This window comes from Verticillium nonalfalfae, assembly GCF_003724135.2.
Source record: "Verticillium nonalfalfae strain VnAa140/NRRL 66861 chromosome Unknown scaffold_74, whole genome shotgun sequence".
NCBI lineage: Eukaryota > Fungi > Ascomycota > Sordariomycetes > Glomerellales > Plectosphaerellaceae > Verticillium > Verticillium nonalfalfae.
This window is the reverse complement of record NW_021167299.1, coordinates 10,997-34,621: the sequence shown is the minus strand read 5'-3', so window position 1 is coordinate 34,621 and position 23,625 is coordinate 10,997. Positions and strand designations below refer to the sequence as shown.

At 59.4% G+C, this 23,625-nt stretch overlaps 1 protein-coding gene across 1 annotated transcript; it reads right to left on the bottom strand.

Moving 5' to 3' along the window:
• Positions 1-271: 271 nt before the first annotated feature.
• Positions 272-23,272, bottom strand: D7B24_008361 (uncharacterized protein; the record flags this gene model as incomplete). Its single annotated transcript, XM_028642449.1, has 4 exons — positions 272-1,780; positions 1,931-3,504; positions 3,562-13,305; positions 13,369-23,272. 4 exons carry the CDS (start codon positions 23,270-23,272, stop codon positions 272-274), a joined length of 22,731 nt encoding a protein of 7,576 aa, XP_028493734.1.
• Between the last annotated feature and the right edge of the window lie 353 nt (positions 23,273-23,625).

Below are 23,625 nucleotides of genomic sequence, written 5' to 3'. Positions count from 1 at the left end.
AGCGATAACACACCACTCAAAACGAGAAGAGAAAGGAAAACACAGAATAGTGTGACCAGGCAGGCATGCCCTGGTAAACAAAAAAACAAGACTCCAAAACGAAGTAGTGAAAGAAATGCGGCAAAAAAGGCATTCATCCAAAAGACACCCGGGATATCATAATACAGAAATCATCGTCATCTCAACGATCTTCTTCCCGTCTCTCCTTTTGTTTGTTTTTTTTTGTGAGGGAAGAGAGGGGGCTCTTCCCTCATCCCGTTCAAGGCATCCATCAGATGCCGCCGGCAAAGTACTCGGCCTCGGGGGTGCGAGCCTGCTGCGGGTTGTAGGTGCCGTCGGTGCGCATGCTGATGTCGCTGCGGTTCGTGTAGGACAGGGCGGCCCCGCCGGCGTCGCTTGAGGGCGTCAGCAGACGGCCGGCGTTGCCCGAGAGGGAGCGGCGCTTGTCGTGGTTGCGGGCGACAAGAACCTGGGCGGGGCAGACGACGATTTCCTCATCGCCGTCGCCCGTGTCGTCGCCCTTCTTGACGACGAGAGGGAACAGAACGACGCGCACGACGGCGGATTGGGACTCGAGGTCCTCGTTGGAGACGGAGCCATCGCTGCTGCGTTCATTCATGAGAGAGGCGTTGAAGGTGACCGTCTCGGCGAGCTCGCCATTCTCGTCGTAGGTGGGCTGCAGTGGGGGCAGCATCATGTACTCGGCGCGTTGGGTGCGCATCTCGATGGAGAGATCGACGGCCTCGCGCATGACGCGGCGCAGCTGGGACTGGATCTGGGCCTCCATGTTGGAGGGCGGGGGCAGGACGGTGGAGAGGGTGTGGATGATGGCCTGGACGACGGCCTCGGTGTCGAGGTCGCGCTGCTCCTTGAAGCTGGCGCGGCGGGCGAGGAGCGTCAGGGTGACGGCGCGCCACTGGCGGACGGCCTGGGGTGGGCCGACGTCGGTGAGGAGCTTCTCGAGCGACTTGAGCTTCTGGCGCTGCTCGCGGTCCATGCCGAAGAGGTAGCGGGTAAAGACAAACTCCCAGATCATGTTCATGGTCATGGACATGAAGATGTCGCGACGCTTGACGCGGTCGGCGAGGTACCTGTCGACGTCGGAGCCGTCGAGGACGGCATTGTCGAGGCGGTCAATGACCTTTTCGTCATTGATCTCGTTGGTCAGGCGGCAGGCGCGCATGTCGGAAAACTTGGAGAAGCGAAGCACCCACTGCTGGGCGTGGGAGCAGAGCTGCTGACAGCGGTGGTCGAAGTGGTCGACGTCTTGGATGCGCAGGAAGTCGCCGCCAGTGGCGCCCTTGGTGGCGAGGATCTGACGCTGCATCTCGCGGACCTGCTCCTTAGCGGCCTCGAGCTCGGCGCGCAGGCGCTCAATCTCGGCATCTTTCTGGTGCAGCGAGTCGCCGTAGTTGTCGTAGGCGGTCCGCGACGTCTCGAGAGCGCGCGACGTCTCGTTGTGCTGAGACGCCAATTGCGAGTTGGCGCTGTTGAGGCCATCGTTGACTTCGGTCAATCGCGCGACCTCTTTTTGCAGAAAGTCGAGCGACTGCTTGAGCTGGTCGATCTGGGCGTCGCGTTCCGCGAGGGCAGCTGGGTTGGCAGAGCGCGTCGTGTTGTGGCCGGCATTGGCGTTGGCCTCGGCGAGCATGCGGTTTTCGGCGGTCAATTGCTCAAGACGGGATTCGAGTTCGAGAACCTGCATGCTCTGGCGACGTCGCATCGAGTGAGGTCTCGTGGGTGATCTAGGTGAGCCGAGACGGCCCTCACCGAAGCCATCCTGTGCGGGGGGAGAAGAAGACAAAGGTTAGTTTAGGTTTTGGGCCCGTGGGGGGCGGCGGGCGGGAATGCGGGAGGAGTGGAATGCGGGAGGAGGGAACAAAGAAAGCAAGAGAGAGAGAGAAAGAAAGAGAGAGAGGCTCAAACTTACATAGACGTCAGGCATGTCCTTGGAACGGACACGGCCCTCGTTGGCCACGGGGGTGTTGGACTTGGTCTTGTCGTGGTCAGGTTTGGGTTTGGCGGTGGAGGAGTTGTTGTTGTTGTTGGGCTGAGAGGAAGAAGAGCTCGAGGCAGCGCCAGCAGCAGCAGCAGCAGCGGCGGCGGCGGCCACACCGGCGACGGCGAGCACAGCTGCGCCAGCACCACCTGCACCACCTGCAGCGGGGCTCGTGCTGGTGCCAGAGCTCCTCGGGCTCCCACTGGCGCTACCGCCGGGAGATGCTGCAGCCAGGTCGAGCTCGCTGCGTTGGCGAAGAGATCGGAGGTCTCCACTCACACGCTTGTCCACCCGCCTCAAGGGCGGTGTGGCTGATGCCTGACGGTTGAAGATGCCTGAGGCAGAGACGACAGAGCCTGGACTGTCTGGCCGGAGCGTGAGCGGCTCGGGCGTGTGCGTTCTGTGACGCGATGTGGAAAGCGAGAGGCTGGTGTTGGACGCTGATCGTCGTGCCAGAGCCCCTCCACCCACAGAGCTGCTGACCATGCTGCTCTCCGGTCCCAGCGCCGGTGATTGAATGCGCGTCACATGGTCAGAGACGCTTCGTCGGCTCACTGCTGTGCCTGTCGGCGTCAAGGCCGACGCACGCGAGAGAGTTGCGCCTGCGTCCGACGTGCCCGCGCTCAGGTCGCGGTATCTCGACCTCTTGTTGTCGTCGCCGCCGACGCCGCGCTCCGGTGACTTGTGGCGCCTCGTCTTGTAAGGCTCGGGCGTGACGTCGCGTGGGCTGGGCTCGCGCAGCACTGGTGTCTTGGTCATGGGATGGTCCCGCTCGCGCAGCTCGCCCTTGGACAGCGGCGACCGTCGGAGTCTCCTGGACGAGCTCTCCTCCGGTACCGTAATGCTACGGTTCTTGGGCGTCGACCAGCCGGGCTCGGGGCTGCGTGCCACATCGCGTGAACCGTCTTCATCCTCTCGTAGATGCACGCCGCTGTCTCGGTTGTCTTGCTCGACGACGACCTTGGTCTTTCGTGAAGAGCGCCGGTGCGAAGAGTCACTCATGAAGCCGCTGTCTCGGTTGACCTCGGGCGTTACTGGTGTCGCTGCCGTGAAGCTCTGTCGCCCGCGCCCGCGCTCTTCGCCCGTCTCCTCCTCGTCGTACGTCTCTTCTTGCACGGGCGGCAGGCCTCGCGAGACCGACCGTCGGAAGTCCGTCGTCGGCTCGAAAGCCGGCATGTAAGTGTCTGTTGGCGTGGCTTCTGAGAAGTCTCTGCGCTGCTCTGCCTCGAACCCCCGGTCGACAGCCTCGTCAATGTCTGTCTCGATGCTCTGTCGAACCAGCTCCGATGCCACAGGCTGGGGTTCGTCCTTGGCCACCGATCTCGTCGTCGCGAGTGCCTCGTCGTGTGAGGGGCCGCGGCCGAGCACAGGGCTCTCGGCATTGTAGTCATTGTCGTCCGCCTCCTTGAGTTGCAGTGCCCGTGATGAAATGCTGACAGGCTCGTTCTCCTTCGTGTCCAGTACCGGGGCAATCGCTACGCCCTCCATAGTGTCCTCCACCACGGCTGCGTGTACAGCTTCCTGCACCATCGGTTTGTCATCCGTCTCCAGTAAACGCTCACCGTCCTCCACTGTCTCCTCGTCTACCACCGCGGCAGGCACATCTTTCGACGCCTCTGGACCGCTGCCCCAGAACTTCTCAACCTCGAAGCTGGCAATCTCACTCACATGCTTCTTATCCGCTCCCTCCCATAAGATGGGGTCGTCAAAGGGGTCATCATCACCACCGCCCGGCTTCTTGTCTTCGTACTTGGACTTTTTGCTCTTGCCCTTCTTCTTCTTACCGACAGCAGACTTGGGCGTACCGACCTTGCTGGCAGTAGGAGAGGCGATCTCGCTCATGGTGATCCCGAAGGTCTCCTCCTTGGCAGCATCCGGAGACGATGTCACTTGGCTCTTGGTAGGAGTGGCCTCCGGCTGGGCCTCCTCCCAGACATCGAACATCTCTTCTGCTGCCTGGTTGTTCCAGTAGCCCGACTGCTCTTCGCCAGTGATTCCTGAAGTGAAACCAAAGCCATCGTCGTCGTCGTCGGCGGCTGCCGCTTCGACCGGTCCCGGGCCTGCATCCAGACCGCCCTCAAGATACGTATCGCCGACATCGCGAGAGCTCTCGACCGGCTCGATGTCGCGTGGGTCGCCTTCTTCTTTGCCAGTGAGGGCGGCCACAGCGGCAGTGGCAGTGGCGCCAACAATCGCAGCCGCACCAAGCTCGCCCCAGTAGGACGACGACGAGGGACTCCGTCGAGGCGCTTCAGTGGGTGTTTGGCTGTCACTGGGGGACGACTCCTCGAAGCCAACCGGCATGCGCTTGTTAGCCTTCTTGCCTTTCTTGTTCTTCTTCGAAGAAGTGGGAGCATCCCATGTGTCTTCTGCCTTGGGTGTGGCTGGCGGTGAAGAAATAGGCTCTTCGGTACGTTCGAGAACGGGCTCCTCGCGGGCAGGCGACAGCTCACGGGACGCTGACAAGCCCTTGCCGCGCTTCTTGTCCTTCTTCGACTTCTTGGAGGGCGTTGCGCCCCAAGTGTCGTCAGCGGGCTCGGGCTGACCAGGAGCTGAGTCAAAGGGTGTGGGCTCGGCCATGACATCGTCGACCTGCACGTCATCTGCAGGGGCAGCCGACATGGGCTCTGGTTGAGGTTCAGCCTCAGCAAGAATTGCAGCAGCCTTGTTCTTCTTGCCCTTCTTGCCCTTCTTGGTCGTTGCGGGAAGCGCCCATTCGTCCTCCGTGGGAGCTGATTCGACGTGTGCGAGAGTCTCGTCGATGGGTGCAGGAGTCTCGGACGAAGCGATCGTTTCCACGTTCCGAGCCTCGGCGTTCTCGAAAGCGTCGGAGCTCGCAGCATGCGTGGGGGACACGGCGCGAGACACAGGCTCCGAAACGTCGAAAACTGCCGCAGCCTTTCCCTTCTTCCCCTTCTTCTTCTTGGATGCCGGCGGCGTCCATTCATCTTCGCCGATGGGCTCAACATCAGCCATCGGGGCCTCGACAATAGGCTCAGGTTCGGCCGCCGGGGTGTTCACAGGTATATCAGTCTCGGATGGAGCTGGCAGGCTGATGTCTTGCACAGGCGACATGGCGCGGGACGTGGGCTGGGGACTGTCAAAGCTGGCAGCGCCTTTGTTTTTCTTGCCCTTCTTCTTCTTCGGCGTCGGCGCCCACTCGTCCTCGACGACAGGCTCGGGCACCAACGCGGGCAAGTCAACAATTGCATCGGTGGCGGGTTCAGTCTGCTCAACCTCAGGCATTGGCGGAATAACAATGTCCTGAACGGGAGACAGAGCACGAGAAGTAGGCTCCGCGTCTTCAAATGCAGCCGTCTTGCCCTTCTTACCCTTCTTCTTTTTCTTGGATGAAGGGGCAGCCCACTCGTCTTCGACCACGGGCTCTGGCTCGCCCGATGGCTCGGCAGGAATGACTTCAACAGGTGCCGGGCTGTCGCAACTGGGCTCGATGGGCTCAACCACGTCAGCTTCTGTAGTGGCAGTCGGAGCGATGGGTTCAACCACGTCAGCTTCTCTAGTGGCAGTCGGAGTTTCGATTGTAGCCACATCGACTGCAGTGACATCGGCCGGCTCAGAAACGTCCGTCTCGGCAGCCTGACCCTTCTTGCCCTTCTTCTTCTTCTTGGATGAAGGCAGAGCCCACTCATCTTCAGCCACGGGCTCAGGTTCACCCGATGGCTCGGCAAGAACTGGCTCAACTGGTACAGGGGCCTGCTCGGTCGCTTCAGTGATGTCGACAACTTCAGGTGCAGTGGATGGTACTTCATCGAGAGCAGGGGACTCGACTGGGAGGCTGGTTTCTCGACTATCCACATCCAAGACTGCGGCTGCTTTGGCTTTCTTGCCCTTCTTTTTCTTCGTAGGCAAGGCCCACTCGTCATCAATGACAGGCTCGGGCTGTGGTGCAGGTTCTTCAAATGCAGGCTCACTGATCTCTGGCACAAATTCGGGCACAGCTTCAGGCCCTTCGATCACAGAAGAAAGGGCGGCAGAGTCCAATTCACGAGAAGGTGACAATGCTCGTGACACAGGCTCTGACGTATCGGCGGAGGCCTTCCCTTTCTTGCCCTTCTTAGACTTCTTGCTGGGGACGGTAAAGACACCCCAGTCAGCGTCGTCGTCGACAGCCTGTACCGGCTCGAGAGGCTGATCGATCGCTTTGTCTTCGACAGCCCCCGGGACGACTGCAGGTAGTTCAAGATCGATGGGCTTAACATCTTTAGCAACAATGGAAGGCTCAGCCTCAGCAGCAGCGGGCGTCTCCGCGATATCGGCCTGCTGCTCCTCGACGATAGGCGTCTCAGCATAGGTCGTTGGTGCTTCTTCGATAGCCATAGGGCTTTCGGCGGGGGTGGCCGGCTCGGAATCCATCATAAGAGAATGCCTCTTGGCCTTCTTCTTATCCTTCTTTGACTTCTTGCTGGAGAACGAGTCGGCGAAGGGTTCTTCGACAACTTCAGGTACGACGGCTGGGTCCTCGCTAATTGCCGTATCAAAGACGGGCTCTTCTTGGGGCGTGGGCACGGCGTCTTCTTGGACGGGCTGTGGCGCATCGTCAAACTGAGCGAGGCTATCACGCTTCTTTTTCTTGTCCTTTTTGGACTTTTTGACAGAGGAGACATTTGCGGGGTCTTCTGCAGGCTCTTCGACAGACTGCGGGGTTTCTTGTGAAGACACAACCTCCTCGATGGTCTTGTCGACGACTTCTTCGACACTAGGTTCGCTGGAAGCAGGGATAGCCTCCTGGACCTCCTTGGTTTGAGCAGCAGGCAGATCGCTGGATGCCGTGACGTGTTCCGCCTCAATGGAGAGGTCGCGAGGAGCGTCAACAACGACTGGCTCTTCTTGATGAGCAGGGCTCTCAGTTGAAGCGGGGGTGCTAGGTTCGGGATCGTCCCAGGCTGCGCTTTGACGCTTCTTCTTCTTGTCCTTCTTGCTTTTCTTGTTGCTGCTCTCAGCCCATTCATCAACGGGGTTGGCAACCTCCGGCTCAGCAGCTGGGACAGGGTCAACCTCAACCGGGGCCTCGACGATGACGTCGGGTGTTGCTTCAACAACAGGTTCGAGAAGCGGCTCGGGTTCATCGAAAGCAGAACCCTTGGCCTTCTTCTTGCCCTTCTTACTTTTCTTAGTGCTGCCAGCAGCCCAGTCGTCCACGGGCGTCGAAGCCTCCGTTTCGTCAGGAATAACAGCAAGAAGCTCTGCAGTGATGTCTTCGGCGACAGTCGACTCAACGGAATCAGGAACGGCTTGAGTGTCAATGGCAGCTTCCGAAGGTGCTTCCAGAGGAGCACTGGTGGCAGGCTCAAGCCCGTCAAGAACACTGCCCTTGCCCTTCTTCTTTTTCTTGCTCTTTTTGGTGCTGCCAAAGTCGTTCCATTCGTCGACAGGTGCGGAAGATGCTTGCTCGGTAAGGGATGCTTGCTCGGTAAGGGATGCTTGCTCGGTAAGGGATGCTTGCTCGGTAGAGACTTCGACCTCTTGCGGCAAAATCGGGGTTTCGATAGGAGTAGGTTCCGAAGGAAGGACAAGCTCATCCTGGGTGACGACAGGCTCGGAAGCGGTTTCGACAGTGGTCTCTGGTTCGTCGAAAGCAACAGAATTGCCCTTCTTCTTCTTCTTCTTGCTGTTCTTGGAGCCGGAATCAGCCAACTCATCATTCGTAGTTGTGGGCACCTCAGCCTCAGTGACGGGCTCAACTTCGGCTTCAGGAATGGCTGTCGCTTCGGCCAAGTTGTCATCCACTGGAAGACCAGGCTCGGCGGAGCCAATATCGCGAGAGGGCTCAGTGACGTCGGTCGTGGGGGGGAGCTCGGCGTCGTCAAAAGTAACGCCTTTGCTCTTCTTGCCCTTCTTGTTCTTCTTGGTGCCAAAGTCAGCCCACTCATCCGCGGCAGCGATCGCATCTTGGTCGAGAGGCATGCTCGACTCAATGACAGGAATATCCTCAAGTACAGTCGCTGGATCTGAAAGGGTAGAAGATGGCTCAATGGCAGTCGAATCGACAGCGTCGTCAGCGGGCTCCGATTGGAGCTCTGCCGTTATCTCGGGCTCTACGGAGACAAGGCTCTTGGCCTTTTTCTTGTTCTTCTTGCTCTTTTTCGAACCAAGATCGGCGAACTCATCAACAACAGGCTCCTGCTCAAGAAGAGGGGTAGGTTCGGCCGCCACGATCGGGTCGGCAGCGGCATCCACAGTGGCTTCCCGAATTTCATCTTGCGCTCTGGGCAGCTCCTCCGCAATAGCAGGTGCGGGCTCATCCGTGGCCTTAGTCTTTTTCTTGTTCTTCTTGCTTTTCTTGGAAGAAGAGAAATCAGCCCAGCCGTCAACGGCAGCAGACGACTGACCCTCGGCGGGTGAGCCCGATTCCGCTGGCAGTGTATCGAGGTTGCGGGAGCCATCATCCAGAGGAGCAACAAGCTCAGTCTCAATAGCCGTTTGCACCTCAGGAGCAGGCTCGGAGACGGCTTCCGGCTCTACGACAGGCGCGGTAACAGGCTCCACGGCGTCTTCGGGCACAGGCTCGACAACGGGCTCCAGAGGGGACTCAACGGTTAAACCTTTGCCCTTCTTCTTGTTCTTCTTGCCCTTTTTTGTTGTCGTGAGCTCAGCCCATTCATCAGCAGGCTCAGCGATGGGCTCCTCGGAAGGAACAGGGACATCGGCGGTCACAAGATCGACTGGCTCAGCAGGAGAATCGGCGGCGGGTTCGGGAGTAGGCTTAGAGAGGACCTCAGGAACAGGCTCCAGGATGATTTCAGGCTCAAGCTTGGGCTCGGTCTCAACAACACCCTTGGCCTTCTTCTTATTCTTTTTGCCCTTCTTTGACGTGGCGGCTTCGGCCCATTCATCAAAAGCCTCCACCAATGGTTCTTCGGTAGCAGCAGGTGCATCTGTAGCAATGGTGCCTACCGGTTCAGACACAGATTCGGTGACAGGCTCAGTTGCGAGCTCGGCGACAGGCTCAGTTATGAGCTCGGCGACAGGCTCAGGTGCAAGCTCGGTGACAGACTGAAGAACAGGTTCAGGCTCAGGCTCGACCTCAACGACGCCCTTGCCTTTCTTCTTATTCTTCTTGTTCTTCTTTGTCGTCGCGGGCTCCGCCCACTCGTCAACTGGCTCAATGGCCGGTTGTTCGGAAGCCACAGGCGCAGCGTCTTGAGCAGGCAGGACATCAGAAGTTATAAGGTCGATGGGCGCGGTGACAGGATCGATGGTAGGCTCAACAGCGGGCTCATGGACGGGCTCGGCAATTGTCTCCGGAGTAAGTTCGGGTTCGGGCTCAGTAATAGCCTTGCCCTTCTTCTTGTTCTTCTTGCTCTTCTTCGACGTTGCCGGCTCAGCCCACTCATCGACAGGCTCCACGACAGCTTCAACAGCAGGATCCACAGGCGTAGCAGGATCCACAGGGGGGACCGCAGAATCGGTGAGATCGGCAACTTGGGGGACAGTCTCAACGAGTGGCTCAGAAGCTGGCGCGACAACAGGCTCGGAAGCGGGCTCGGCAATGACCTCAAGCTCAGGCTCAGGCTCAATGACACCCTTACCCTTCTTGTTCTTTTTCTTGCCCTTCTTGGAGGTCGAAAAGTCGGCCCATTCGTCCGCAGCCCCGGGAGCAGCAGCAGTTTCGACAACGCCATCCTCAACAGGAGCAACGCTCGTCTCAACGGCAACATCGGGTACAGGCAAAACCTCATCAACAGGCGGGCTCGCGCCTGCCGTATCGAGAGGTGATTCCTGGCTACTATCCCGTACCTGAGGACTTTGCTGCAACTCCTGGTCTTCCACTCGATCGGCGCTGAAGGGGGGTTCTGGCTCGATCTGGCTCGCTCGCTTCTTCTTCTTGTCCTTCTTCGACTTCTTTGTCGGCGCTGCGCCCCACTCATCATCTGCGGCGGGCTCTTCGGGGGCGGTGGCGGAATTGTCGGGGGTGAGGGTATGTTCTTCTTGAATCTCGACGGTGGTGGATTCGGGCGGAATGTCGTCGGTAGTAGCCAAGTCGAGAGCCTTGGTATCCTGGCTGACTTCTTCAACAGGCGTCGCAGCACCAGATTCCAGAGCTGAATCGTCCTGAAGCTTATTCTTCTTTGACTTCTTCTTTGACTTCTTGGACACGGAAATTTGCTCTTCCCATTCATCAACTACAGGCGTCTCAGCAACCGGCGTCTCAGCAACCGGCGTCTCTGTAGCCGGTGTCTCGATGACAGCAGGCTCCGAAGTGACAAGATCATCCGTTACGGTAGGAAGATCAACGGCAGGCTCGGCAACGGTTTCTGTTGGTGCGGCGAGTGAATCTGGAGATGGGGTTTCGAGGTCATCCGAAAGAAGGCCCTTCTTTTTCTTCTTGTCTTTCTTGGACTTCTTCTTCGTAGACGTTTCCTCCGCCCACTCATCAGTAGGCGCCGCGTCGGCTAACACAACCGGCGCTGCCTCAGCAGGAGCCGGGTCCTCAGTCACAGGTGGAAGCTCCAGAGATGGTGAGAGGTCTTCGACAGGTGTCGCGACCTCAGATGCAGGCTCCGAGCCAGCGTTGCCTTTGCCCTTCTTCTTCTTGTCCTTCTTAGACTTCTTGCCAACAACAGGAGCAGGCTCCTCCTCCGGCTCAACCGCAGAAGGTTCTGGCTGGGCTTCAGGCTCTTGCGGAGGCTCAGCAGGGATGTCATCCGCCCAACTCAGTGTGGCGAGCTGAGTGGACTCGGATTCGGCCTGGACCTTCGGTTCGAGCTCAGCCTCTGGCTCGGACTTGCCTTTCTTCTTCTTGTCCTTCTTAGGCTTTTTGCTGACGACAGGGAACTCGTCGTCAGCAACAGCGGTCTGGTCCAAGGATTCGGGCACGATATCTGTCGGCTGCGCTTCATCGAAAACTGGGGTGGAAACCTCTTCGACCGCTGGTGGCACATCTGTCGTTGCTTGGGAGTTGTCGGGTACCTCGGCGGGCGCTTGGCGGGAGCTTTCATCGTCGTTGGAAGGCGGGGAGGCTTCAACACTAGAGGCGGCCGCAGCCACTAGACCAGCAGCAGCCAGAAGGCCCTTCTTCTTCTTCTTGTCCTTCTTGCTGGTGCTCGCGAAAAAAGAGTCATCCTCCGGGGGCGGGTGAGTTGGCACAACTTCATCCATGACAGTCGGCTCCTCCAACACAGGTGGTGGCTCTGGTACAGATTCTTCAACGAGATCCTTCTTCTTTTTCTTGTCCTTCTTGGATTTCTTCGTGGTCGTTGGGAACTCCTCTTCTGGGATTGGCGCGGTGACCTCCTCAATGGGTTCATTCGGAGAGGTCGTCAAAGGGGCGCTCGTGTCCAGGTCCCGTGAGAGGGTATCTAGAGGAGTCGTCGATTCACCCAAGGGGATTTCGTCAGAAGCAGGATCAGGGGTAGGAGCATCATCAAGCGCCGGGGGTTCGGCGTCAGCAACCTTGACATCTTCCTGTAGAGCGCTGTCGAGATCATCGAGAGCTGCGGCTTGCTTCTTTTTGCCCTTCTTGCTCTTTTTTGTGGGAGCTTCGAAGCCCCAGCCATCAGCAGTCTGTGCCGGCTCCTGCGCAGTTTCAGTGGGAGTGGCAGTGGGCGACTCAGGTTGTGACTCGGGAACTGCGGGTGTTTCGTCCGGCGTAGCCGCGAGAAGACTCTGCTTTTTCTTGTTTTTCTTCGACTTCTTAGATCCCGAAGTCTCGAAGGCAGAGTCATCAACAGACGGCGCGACTTCGGCATCCTGCGTAATCGCCGGCTCGGCCTCGATGGGAATTTCAATCTTGACAGGCTCTGTCTCAACGGGAGGATCGGCTGCAGCAGCCTCGAACGCCTCGGCGGCAGCCTCTGGCGTCGGATCGTCAGGCTGAAGGGCAGACTGCTTCTTCTTCTTCTTGTCCTTCTTACTCTTCTTACCGGCAGGCTGTGAGGCCCACTCATCCTCGGCAGCCTCTACTAGCTCAGAAGAGGCTGGCGCAGTCGCTACGGGGACAGCTTCGGTCGCAGGCAACGGGCCCTCTACAGTAGACTCGTCGACGGTTTTTTCAGGCGCGGCCGAATCGCTGGCGAGGATGTCGTCAACCACTTCGCTAGCAGCAGGCTCAGCGGTAGGTTCGTCAGAAGCAGATGCGGATTCCTTCTTCTTCTTGTTTTTCTTGCCCTTCTTCCCGACAGGCTGCGACGCCCATTCGTCATCAGCAGCCTCTGGCACAGGTGCACGCTTGACCAGGTCTGAAGAAGGTTCCAATTGAGGAGCAAGAGTTTGCATATCCTCGACTGAGCGCTCAGCTTCGGGTTGGGGAGCGAGCTCAGGTGCAACTGCAGCCTCGGGTTCAGGCTCCTCCACGGCGAGTGTCTTCTTCTTCTTGGACTTCTTCGCCTTCTTCCCAGACGTCGATGCCGCCCACTCGTCCTCGACAGCCTCAGCCGCAAGGACAGGTTCAACATTCTCGAGAGGCTCGGCGAGTTCTGGCGCTGTGGGGGGTTGAGGCTCGACCTGTGGTGAAGATTGGTTGAGCGAAAGCGATTCTTCAGTCGTTTGTGTTGGTGTCTCCGGCTCCGGCACCGGCTCGTCCGAGGTTATGGCGGATCCCTTCTTCTTCTTGTTCTTTTTGCTCTTCTTCCCGGACGCTGGCAGAGCCCACTCATCATCATCAGCTGCTGGTGTGGGAGCAGTGACAGGGTCATCGAGTGCCGGGCCCTCAGGCTCTGCGGGTTGTGGTAATGAGACAGGCTCATCTTGTGAAGGTGTTGACACTGAAAAATCGTCGATGCTCTTGACTTCTTCTGGTTGTTGCTGGGCAGATTCGGACTCATCGCCCCAGGCGGAAGAAGCAGCAGCCGCCTTCTTCTTGCCCTTCTTGGCCTTCTTCTTGGAGGACGGCGTCTCAGCCCACTCGTCGTCGGGCTTCACAATCGTCGGCACGGCCATGTCATCACCTTCTGGAAGGGTAGCTGAATTTTCTGTCACGAAAGTGACTTCTGCCTCGGGAGCAACATGGGAGCTCACGACCTGGGGTTCGTCGGGAGTAGTATTGTCGAGCGCCAAGACCGGCCCCGGGAGCTCCTGTGGGGCACCAACCTCCAGGGTCGAGTCGGTGAGGGCTGGATCCACCGTTTGGGCATCCGTGCCTCGCGTGTCCCCTGTTGATTTGTCGTCATTGGAGGTTGGGCCACTTGCCTCCCCGGACAGCGGCGCGTCATCTGCATGAAGAAGACAATTGTCGTCTGCGAAGGGGCGGGACGGGGCCAGATCTCCCGCCAGGTCCGCCGCCCTGTCAGTGGCTGCGGCCTGGTCCGTGGAGCTGAGCTCTTTACCCGCTGCGCCAGCCTCACCGCCTGAGGTGGCCTCATCAGCAGCAGCTGCTTCAGGCGCTGTTGCTGTCGCTGCATCTGCTGCACCTGTTGCATCTGTTATTGCGTGCAGGGGCAAAACCTCGCGCTGCTGCCGCTCATGTTCACCGCCGTTATCGGCTGAGCCAGAATCGGCGCCCACGCCCGCGGACCACTCGGTACTAGTCTCGGGGAGGGTCGCCTCGGCGATGCCACTAATTCCGCCAACGGCCGGGCCCGAGCTCACATTGTCGTCGCCGCCGCCGCCGCCGCCGCTGGAGGACAGCATATCCTGGTCCTGACCATCTTGGTCGCCTGTCACGACCGGCCCAACGGCATCAGAAGTCTTGCCCGTGTCCAGGTCAAACGTGACCGACTTGCGCGCCTTTTTCTTGTTCTTCTTGGTCTTGTCTGCAGTAGAAACCGTAGGTGTCAATTCAACATGGTCAACTGGTGACTCAGGTACAGGAAGCGGGCTGTCGTCCCCGCCCATAGTGATAGAAGATGCAAGATCCCGCGAGGCGTCGTCTTGGTTGTTGCCCTGGCCCAGCTCCGAAACAGATCCCTTCTTGCCCTTTTTCTTTTGCTTCTTGCTCTGCTTCGTGATCGCCGTGGAGCCCCAGTCTCCTTCGTTGGTCGTTTCATCCGTGGCAACGGGCACGTCTCCAAGTTGGGGCTCATCCGTAAAAGGAGGGTTCTGTTGAAGCGCATCCGCATCAGCCTGGCTCTCTGGCAGTGGCTGGCTACCAAAGGCGGCCAAAGGGGGGTCTTCAACAGGCGGCGCTTCGGTGGAAGCACTCGGCTCGGCCTCGGCTGGGGGGGCGGCCTCGCGGAGGGACGTCTTTTTCTTACCCTTGATCTTGCTCTTCTTTGGGGGTAGAAAAAATGTTTCGTCGGCCCATGGGTCCGGAGCAGGCGGCTTGGCCTCCGGTGTCGTCTCGTTCAGCATGGCCTGGGCATTGAAGTCGGCGTTGGCGGGTGTCGCAGCTCTGGACAGCGCTCTCGCTTCGTCCTCGGCGTCAAAGAAGATGTCGGAAGCGTCGTCGGGGGCAGGATCGTCGGCTTGTCGTAGCTCATTGCCGAGGCCTTGGGCGGCTTGAGGCGGAGATTTGATGGCAGAGTGGTCGTCGAGGGCATCTTCCCAAGCTAGCATCGCCTCGTCTTGCTTGTACGATGCGGAGAGGCCCGTGGGGGTGATTGAGCCGGTAGAAACATTGTCGTCTTGGTTGGCGGGCTCGTCCGCGAGGATAGCCTCGGGAACGGGCTCGGTAAGGACTGCCGAAGTGGCCTCTTCATCCAGAGATGTTGCCTTCTTCCCCTTCTTCTTCTTCTTGCCCTTCTTCGAGCCAGCGTCTGGCTCGTCAAATGCGGTCGTGCTGTCAAGTGGAGTCTCAAGCCCAAGGTCGGGGGTCTCTCCTTCAATCTGCACCACGGGGGCTTCAACATCGGTTGCCGTCGCAGTGCTCTCCTGTGGCGTATCCGCTGTCCAGTCAGATTCCCAAGATTGGTTCTTCTTGGCCTTCTTCTTGTCCTTCTTGGACAGCTTCGCAGGTTCAGGGGGCTCCTCTATGGGCTCAGCAACAGACACCTCGGGCAAGGCAGCCGCAGTGATCGAATCCTCAACCACGGGTTCCTCGGCTTTGACAATAGAGTCGTCTGTTGCTTCCGCCCAGTCTAGATCTGCACCTTGGTTCTTCTTAGCCTTTTTCTTGTCCTTCTTTGACAGCTTCGCTGGAGCGGGGGCGCCTCCAATAGCCTCAACGGCAGGAACTTCGGGTACAACATCGGTGGCAATGGGTGCCTCGGCAGAAATCTCCTCCGCAGGTGCTTTAACGGTGCTCTGTTCCCCTGCGTCGGCAGCCCAGTCATCATCCCAGGTGGGCGTTTTCTTGTCCTTCTTTTTGCTTTTCTTGGATGACTTGGTCTCTTCGAGGGCATCGCCAGCCAAGGGTGTAGATGGCTCAGTCAAGGCATCGTCAGTGAAAGGCTCACCAGCAACAGCATCTTGGGAAGAGGCTTGTGAGATATCCTCCACCGGCTCGACAGGCAAGTCAGCATCCAGCGATAAGCCCTTCTTGCCTTTCTTCTTGCTCTTCTTGGAAGACTTCGGTTCCTCGGGGGCGTCTTCTGGCGCCGGGGTGACTGGCTCCTCGGGTGTCTCGACAATTCCGGCGAGGGGCTCGTCAGGCAAGGCCTTGGAAATCTCCTCCGCGGCTGCGGCTTGCGGCTCATCAACATCCCATGACGAAGACTGTGATTTCTTGCCCTTCTTCTTGCTCTTCTTTGTGGGTTTGGGCTCCTCGAAGCTGTCCTCAGGAGGCGGAGCAGAAGTATCAGGTGCAATCTCCGCAGTAGAAGTTGGCTCAGGCTGCATCTCGAGAACAGGCTGAGCCGTGGACTCAACAAATCCATCAAGTGGGGTCTCATCGGAAACGGCTTTGATGTTGTCTTCGATGGGCTGTTCTGGCTCAGGCTCCAAGATTTGCGCCTTTTTGCCCTTCTTCTTACCCTTCTTGGTGGATTTGGGCTCTTCGAATGTGTCGTCGGCAGTCTGAGGGGCCGCGTCGGGAACGACGTTGGCAGCAAGAGGATCAGCAGCGATGGATTCATCTGGGGTCGGCTCGGGAGCGTCATCAACCACTGCGGTTTCGACAGTGGGCTCCGGTTCTGGTGTCTGCGCCTTCTTCGACTTTTTCTTGCTCTTCTTGGAAGATTTTGGCTCTTCGACAAGTTCCTCGCCAACTGGAATGATGGCTTCAGTGATGGCGGCTTCCGGCACAACTTCGGCAACGGCAGCGTTTCCAAGAGGAGGTTCAGCAGGAATCGTCTCAGCGGCGGGGATCTCTGCTGCAGGGGCGTCGTCCAAGTCCAAGATGGTTCTAGAGCTCTCATCCACGACTTCTGTCGGTGCTTGGAGCTCAGAGTCCAGCGCTTGCGACTTCTTGCCCTTCTTCTTCTTCTTCTTGGCAGATTTGGGCTCGTCGAGGACATTTTCCGCGGCCGGAGCGGCAGCCTCAGCAATTGCGTCCGACACGTCGATCGCAACCACGTCTTCCACAGGAGGTTCAGAATTGGGCAGCTCTTCCGGAACAGCACGGGGGGTCTCCTCTACGGTCTCCAAAGGAGCCGCGCTTTCGGGTTCGGGTTCCGCGGATGCATTCTTCTTGCCCTTCTTCTTCGATTTCTTCGAGGCCTTAGTCTCACCGACGTCATCGGCAGATTGCGCGGGGACGATGTCCGGCTCAGGAACAGGAGCAGAAAGGACCTCCGGGACTGGAGTGGAAAGGTCCTCAGGCACAGGCGTGAACACATCTTCAGCGACCTCCTCCTTTGCTTTCTTGCCCTTCTTGCCCTTCTTCTTCTTTGACGGAGTCGAGGCCCACTCGTCCTGGGCTTCGGCCGTCTCGTCCTTCCTGTCGTCCTCTGTCGCAGGGGTTTCGGCCTTCTTGTCAGAAGAACCGAAGAGCCCCAGCGCGGCAAGTCCGCCGGCGGCAACGCCAGCAGCCGCACCCCAGAGACCAGAACTCCTCTTCTTCTCGCCGTCCTGAACGTCCACCGCGGCATCTCGGCTCGGTGACTGGTCAGGAGATGTCCTCGACCAGTCCCGCTCAGCAATGTCGCGGAGAGACGGGGGCGTCGAGTGAAGGAGATACGAGCTCCGGTCCTTCGACATTGGCTCGACAGGGCCCGGTTCCTGTTCGGAATCTGGACCACTAGGGTGACTGGGTAGAGGAGGGAGGTCGATGAGATCATCCTGAGAGACCATCGAGTCAAGAGATTTTGCTTGCGAAGAAGGGAGGGGCGCGTCATCGAGGGCCAGAGGATAGATGGCGTCGGCATCGAGCTCGCGCCTTGTAGCTTTGGGGGTTGATTCCTGGGATCCTGCGCGGTCCTTGAGCAAAGCTTCAGGGATATCAGTGTCAAGTCGCAGGCCATGCTCCTCGGGATACAACACGTCCCATGCGGCGAGATCGTCATCGGTTTGAGCGAACGGCGAGGGTGATTCGCGCGACGATGCCTCGCTGGGCGGCAGCTCGGGTAGGTCAACCTCAGGGTCCATCTGGCCCTGGCGCGCATGCTCAAGAAGATAGAGTGGCTTAATCTCACGGCTGTTGTCCCACGAAGTCGGCCTCCTGGGTGTAGTAGGCTCAGGCACGGGCGCGGCAATGGGAGAGGCGACGGGCGATGATTTGTGGTATGCCGGAGAAGACGGGTTGGACCGCTGGCCCAGTCGCAGCTGAATAGGAATGGCGGTGCGGCTGGGGCTCTTGCTGGGCGTGTCCACGGCGCTTCTCCTGCGGGTGTGCGACGGCTTTTGACGCAACTTGTTGCGCTCCTCGGGAGGCGTCTCCGGTCGGCTGTCTGGCAGCGCAGGGAGCTCCTCATCTGACTCATCCTTCCTGGGCGAGCCGGGCTCGCTCGGCGGCAGAGGTAGCAGATCGCCGTACTGGGGATCGATGGCAGGCTTGATGGTCCGGTGAACAATCTCGGGATCCACATAGTCAACATCTCTAGATGCAGACCCGGTCGGTCGGTCTTTGGGTTCAACGTCCTCCGAAGAGAAAGCACCGGCAGCATTCCGGCGGGACGCGGCATAAGCCGCCGCGCCCGCCAAGCCGACACCCGCGCCAAGGGTGCCGGCATTATCTAAAAAAGACTGCTCGTCTTTACGACTGTCAGATTTCTTATTCACCTCTGTGCTGCTGCGGTTGAAGAGGCCGAAGAACCCGCTGCTCTTCTTCTCGGGCTCCTTGCGCTTGCCGTCTTTGCTGCTCCGTTTACGGCCGTCGGGCGCTGACGCGAATGAAGCAATCGACCTTGTATCATCGCCATCGTCGTACCGGGTCCCGTTGGATCGCCGTTCGTGGCGATCGTACTTGGAGGCCGGGTCGGACACGACAGAGGTGACGTCGCGATCGTCTATGAATGAACGGCCGCCTCGATCCGGCGGGTCGCCCGGCTTGTCGTCCGCATAATCATCCGCGAGAGAATAGTCTGCGCTCTTGCGCTTGTCCTTCTTGCTCCTGGTACCTCCGACTGAGACCTCAGAGACCGCCGCGGAGGGAGAGTCGTAGAGCGAGTCCTGCCTGGAAGATCGCTTGCTGCGTGTTCCACCGACGGAAACTTCGGACACGGCCCCCGACGGCGAGTCGTAGACCGTAGAGTCGCGCTTGTGGTACTTCTTGGTCCGAGTGCCACCGACAGAGACCTCAGAGACGGCCCCGGAAGGCGAGTCATATATGAGGGAATCCCGCTTCGACTTCTTCTTGGACTTCTTGGGTGTATCAAACTCGTCGAGCACGGGCTCGGCCTCGCGCGTAGTTGATTGCAAGTCCTCAAAGGCGTCAACAGGAACAGCCACGCGCTGGTCCTCCGTCTCGTCTGGCGTATCCGTAGACTTCTTTCCCTTCTTTTTCTTCTTCTTGGATGACGATGACGGCGCAGCCCACTCATCTTCAGCGGCCACGTCGGCAGGCTGGGCGGCCGGCAGGTCGGTCTCGAGAGCTGTTGAGGGGACGTCATCCTGGACAATGACAACTTCCTTAGCCAGAGCCTTCTCGCGCTTCTTCCGTTCTTTCTTGCTGAGCTTGGACAAGTCCTCCTGGTCTGCGACAGGTTCAGAGATGGATTCGGGAACGATGTCACGCGAAAGGTCATCAGCGGGTGCTGGCTCGGCTGCAGGAAGAGGCTCATCAAAGGTGTCCGTGCTCTGTCGCTTGGAAGCCTTGTCACGCTTCTTCTTGTCTTTCTTCGACAGCTTCGAGGGAGTATCCCAACCGTCAACAGCTGGAGCGGTCTCCTGGACAGGGGTCTCGGTGAGTTCACCCAGGACCATGCCAGATTCAGGGAGCGGGCCGCGGGGGATCGCGTCAGCCACGACACCGAGATCAGACACGGTTTCCGCGTAGGGCCTGTGATACAAGCCGGGCTCGTTAGAGCCGGGAGGGCTGTCGCGCCTGCGGTAGGTGGGGTCGTCGATGACGATGTTCGGGTCAAAGCCGGTGTCTTGCAGCCCTGCAGCCAAAACGGACGCAAATTCGACATCGTCGCCATAGCCACCAGAAGCACGAGCCCGTCGCGGACCGGTACTGGAACTACGCGTCTTCTTCGTCTCAGGGACCCAGGAAGCGTCCTTGTCGTCCCAAGAGGATTGGCCCTTGGTTCCGACGTCGGACCTCGGCTTGGATGTATCATCCCAGCTCCTCCTGCTGTAGGCAGGGTTCTGAGTGACAATCTTTGGGTCAAATCCAGAATCTTGAAGACCAGCGGCCATGATGCTGGTGAATTCCGCATCGTCGCCAAAGCCACCCGGCATAGTCGGATTACGCCCGCTAGGACTGGGGCTGCGGGGCTTAGGTCCAGGGATGGGAGGGGCATCGGCATCATCCCAGGAAGGTCGCGCATCGACGACCTCGTACGTTCGTGATCGAGACGGGTCATCCCAGCCGCGGCCTCTGTCGTCGCCGTTCCTCGAGGGTTTTCCGTCGGAACTCGCTGCCACGCTGCCGGCGACAGCCGCGGCAACAACCCCCCAGCCAGTGGTGGTGCTGATGCGGGAGCCCCCTTTTTTCTCAGGCGGCTCAGGGCTCTCAACCTCGAAGCGTTTGGTTTCGTTCTCACCCCAGGTGACAGATTTTGGAGTAGATGGTGTCTGGATGATCTCTCCGCGAGGTCCGATAATGATGTCCGGCGGCGTAGACCTTGTCTCACTAGACTGACTTTGCTGCTTATCAGCCTCTCTCGGGGCGGCCCTACTCTGCGTCTCGGGATTCGGGGTGGGACTTGGCGTGACATGAGGTGTGGGGAGAACGAGGTTGAGCAAGGGGCGATCTCGCTCGCAAGACGGATCGCGGGACTTCCAGACAGTTGCTGTGTCGACGTACAGTTCGTCAGCTGGCACACGGAACCGTGAAAGCTCATTGGGCTTGATGACATGGTCGATGCGGACATCGGCGTTTGGGGCGTCGTAAGGACTCTTGTCGTGAGGGTGGTCCATCTCAGGCGGCGTGACGATGGCAATCTCCTTGGTAGCTGGCTCTTTGTCTTCCTGCCACTTGTCGACGATAGACTTGTCGTGGGGGGATGCGCTGCGCGATCGAAGGTCATCTTCGGCAATCTTGCGGGCTATGACAGATTCGCGGTAGTAGCGGTCAGCCTCCTCCTGAACGACATCTCGGTCGGCCCCCGTCCGCCGGCGCGATCCGTCATCGTCGTAATCGTCACGATGTCGCTCGCGAGAGCGCTGCTGCTCGATGGCGATGGCCGAGGCAAAGGCGGCAACGGCAACAGGCGCCGTCGCATGCTTGGCCTCCTCGTAAATGGACCTAGCGGCATGCTCCTCCTCTTCGTAGGCGTGGCGGCGTCGGGGTTCCGGAGTCCTGGATCGAGAGCGAGATCCCTTGCGATCGAGCTCCATGCGCTGCTCAATCTCGAACGAGTCCTTTCGGCTCAGCCTCGTGTCCTCGGACGGACCGCTCCGGGGCTTGGAGTCGCCAAAATCGGGTTCGCGGTCAATGGTAAAGACCTGGGGTGTCAAGGGCCTTGTGGGTGTCGCGTGCTTGGGCGTCGCGAAGGCATCGTCGGCAACCTGAAACTGGAAAGGGTCAATAGGAGCTCGTGAGGCGGGGGTTTCGGTCAAGGCAGTTCGCTGGTTCTCTGGGGGCAGTTCTACCGGTTGTTGCTCAGGTCTCGACCTGCGTCGCTCCTCCTTGGTGGCAGCCGGAGCCTCTTCACGCCGAGCTCGACGAAGCTCGTCCTGGTGGCGAGGGTCTTTCTCTTGATCAAGCTCAACCCGGATTTCGTCTCCTTTCGGCAGCTTATAGGATTTGTCACGTTGGTCAACGGGGGCGGTGTGTCTTCTCGTGAGCTGTGAGTCGTACGAAGGGTCCTTTTCCCGTCGAGAAGACGTCTGGTCCCGCTCGTCGATTACCTTGACATTGCTGTCCCGGTGGGAACGGCGACGGCTGTCCTTATCGGCGCGAGCGTAATCATCACGCTCCGTCTTTTCCGGGTAGTCGGTCCGGCCTGAGCGACGCTCCTGGTGCCGATCTTCACGCGGATAATCACGATAGTCGCGCGAGTCGCGGGCGCCGCGAGAGTCACGCGAGTCGCGGGCGCCGCGAGAGTCACGCGAGTCTCGATGATCGCGAGGGTCACGAGGGTCTCGGACGTCGCGACTGTCGCGAACATCGCGAGAGTCCTTCCGGCTCGAGGCCACCGCTGCGCCTATAGCCGCAGCCGCAACGCCAGCAACGGCGGCACCGGCGAGGCTGCCACCGTCGGTGTGCCTACGTTCGCCGCGGAGTTCCCTGCGGCGGTCCTCATCCGCGAGCTTCTCGGTTGCATAGACTTTGGACGAGACGGGGGCCACGGGGATGGGCTGCTGCAGCGGCACGGGAGGGGGGCGTGAGGACTGGGATGCTGTGTGCCGAGAGGAGATGATCGATCCGCGGTCAATATCGAAGTTGTTCGGATCCGAGGTTGGGATAGCATAGACATGCTGCATGGGCTGCTTGCCGATCCTTGACGACGACGAAGGGGTATCGGCCTTTGGCTCCTCGGACTGGTGGCGCGGAGAGTTGTAGACATGAGAGGGCTGCGCAAACGGGATCGGCGTCACTGAGCCCCGGAGGGAGTTGTAAGGTCCAAAAAGGCTGGGGTCCACAGCATGGTTCCGGTTCCCATCATGCGCTGCTTGACTGGCTGGTGCCCCCAGTGAGCTAGGCAGGTTGGCGGTCGAGCCGTAGACGAGTCCAGGGTCAGCATCGTCGCTTGACGAGGAGTCATCGTCGTCAGACGCAGACTCCCAGTCAGAGTCCTCGTCGTCACGCCCAGGCCGGGAGCTGCCGATGCCCCGTTTGGAGCTATCCTTGGTCCTCGAACGACTGAAAGCACTCAGAGCGGCGGCGGCGCCGACCAACGTGGAAGGGCGCACCTTGCCGGAAGCACGTAGATCAGCCTCGTTCTGCTTGCGCGCAATATCAGAGAGCTGGCGGCCGATGGCGAGGATCTCCTCGTCTGTCTTGGCCTGTTCGGCTTTGCCACCACGAACAGAGAGAGGAGGGCGGTGCAGCTCGGCGATGGGTGTTCGACGAGTGCTCTGGCTGTACTGGCTTCCCTTTCCGTTGGGGCCAGGGCTCACGCGACGGCTGCCGCTCGCCAGGCTGCCGCCCTCGCGAGGGATGTATCCACGTCCATAGGCGAGGTCCGAGTCGAGGGAAGAGGACGATGAGTTGGCGCCGAAGGACATGAAGCGCGTGTTCTTCTTCTTCTGGCGACGGCGGTGGCGCTGCTCGGAAGGGCTGCGGAAGAAGGTGGTGAAGACGCTGCCTGCCTTGGCGTGCTTTGGGCTCCGGCGTGAGACGTTGAGCAGCGAGGACGATGTGTCGGAGGAGCTGTCCGAGTTTCGGGCACGTCCATTGGGATACGAATGCACGGGTTCGCCATAGTAAGGCGCTTGTGGATGCGCGGGGTATTGAGAAGGCGACTGGTGCTGTTGAGAATACTGATTTTGCGGATACTGCTGGTACTGCTGGGGGTATTGCTGGAACGACGACTGCTGAGGCTGGTAGGTCTGTGGTTGTTGTTGTTGTTGTTGTTGTTGCTGGTACGGAGACTGTTGCGGCAGCGGCTGTTGGTAGGCAGACTGGTACTGAGGCTGTGGTGTCTGGGCCTGGTCGTGATACTGGCGATTGTACTGGTACTGCGACTGCGACTGCGACTGCGACGGCAGCTGTGGGTGGGATCGCGAAGACGACGTCTCGGGCGGCGCGCGCGATGTCTCGGTCACCCGGGGCGCGGGGTCCTCTGGCATGCTACCAGGCATGGGCCCTGGCATCTCCATGCTTCGGGTCGCGCTCTCGCTGGCGCTAGGGGCGGAGACGAGCTCGATCTTGTCGCGCGAGTTGCGACGCTCTTTTCTCCGTCGCCGGGAGCTCTCGGTCGGGCTCCGCCGACGAGAATCTCGCATCATGGTGACAGCGGTGGCGGGTAGCTGTCGAGCATTGGTGTGTGTTGATCTGATCGCGTATTGTTCCTTCTTTCTTCCCGAGTGGATGCGACCAAAATAGAGGGAATCGTGCAAACAAAATGTCGCGTCGCTATCGGGTACAGACACACTCGCTGAAAGAGGGAAGGGGGGGTGGTAATCAATCACACTCTGTGATGATGTTTGGTGGTTTGCGATGTGGCGGTGGGAGGGTGTTGTTTTGTTTGGAGAAATGGCACCTCGACTATCTCTCTACCTCACTCACTTGGCTCGGTGTAAGGCAGGTGGTAGGTGCCTTACTCCTTCTGACTGCTCAGGCCGGCACCAGAGTCTAGGGG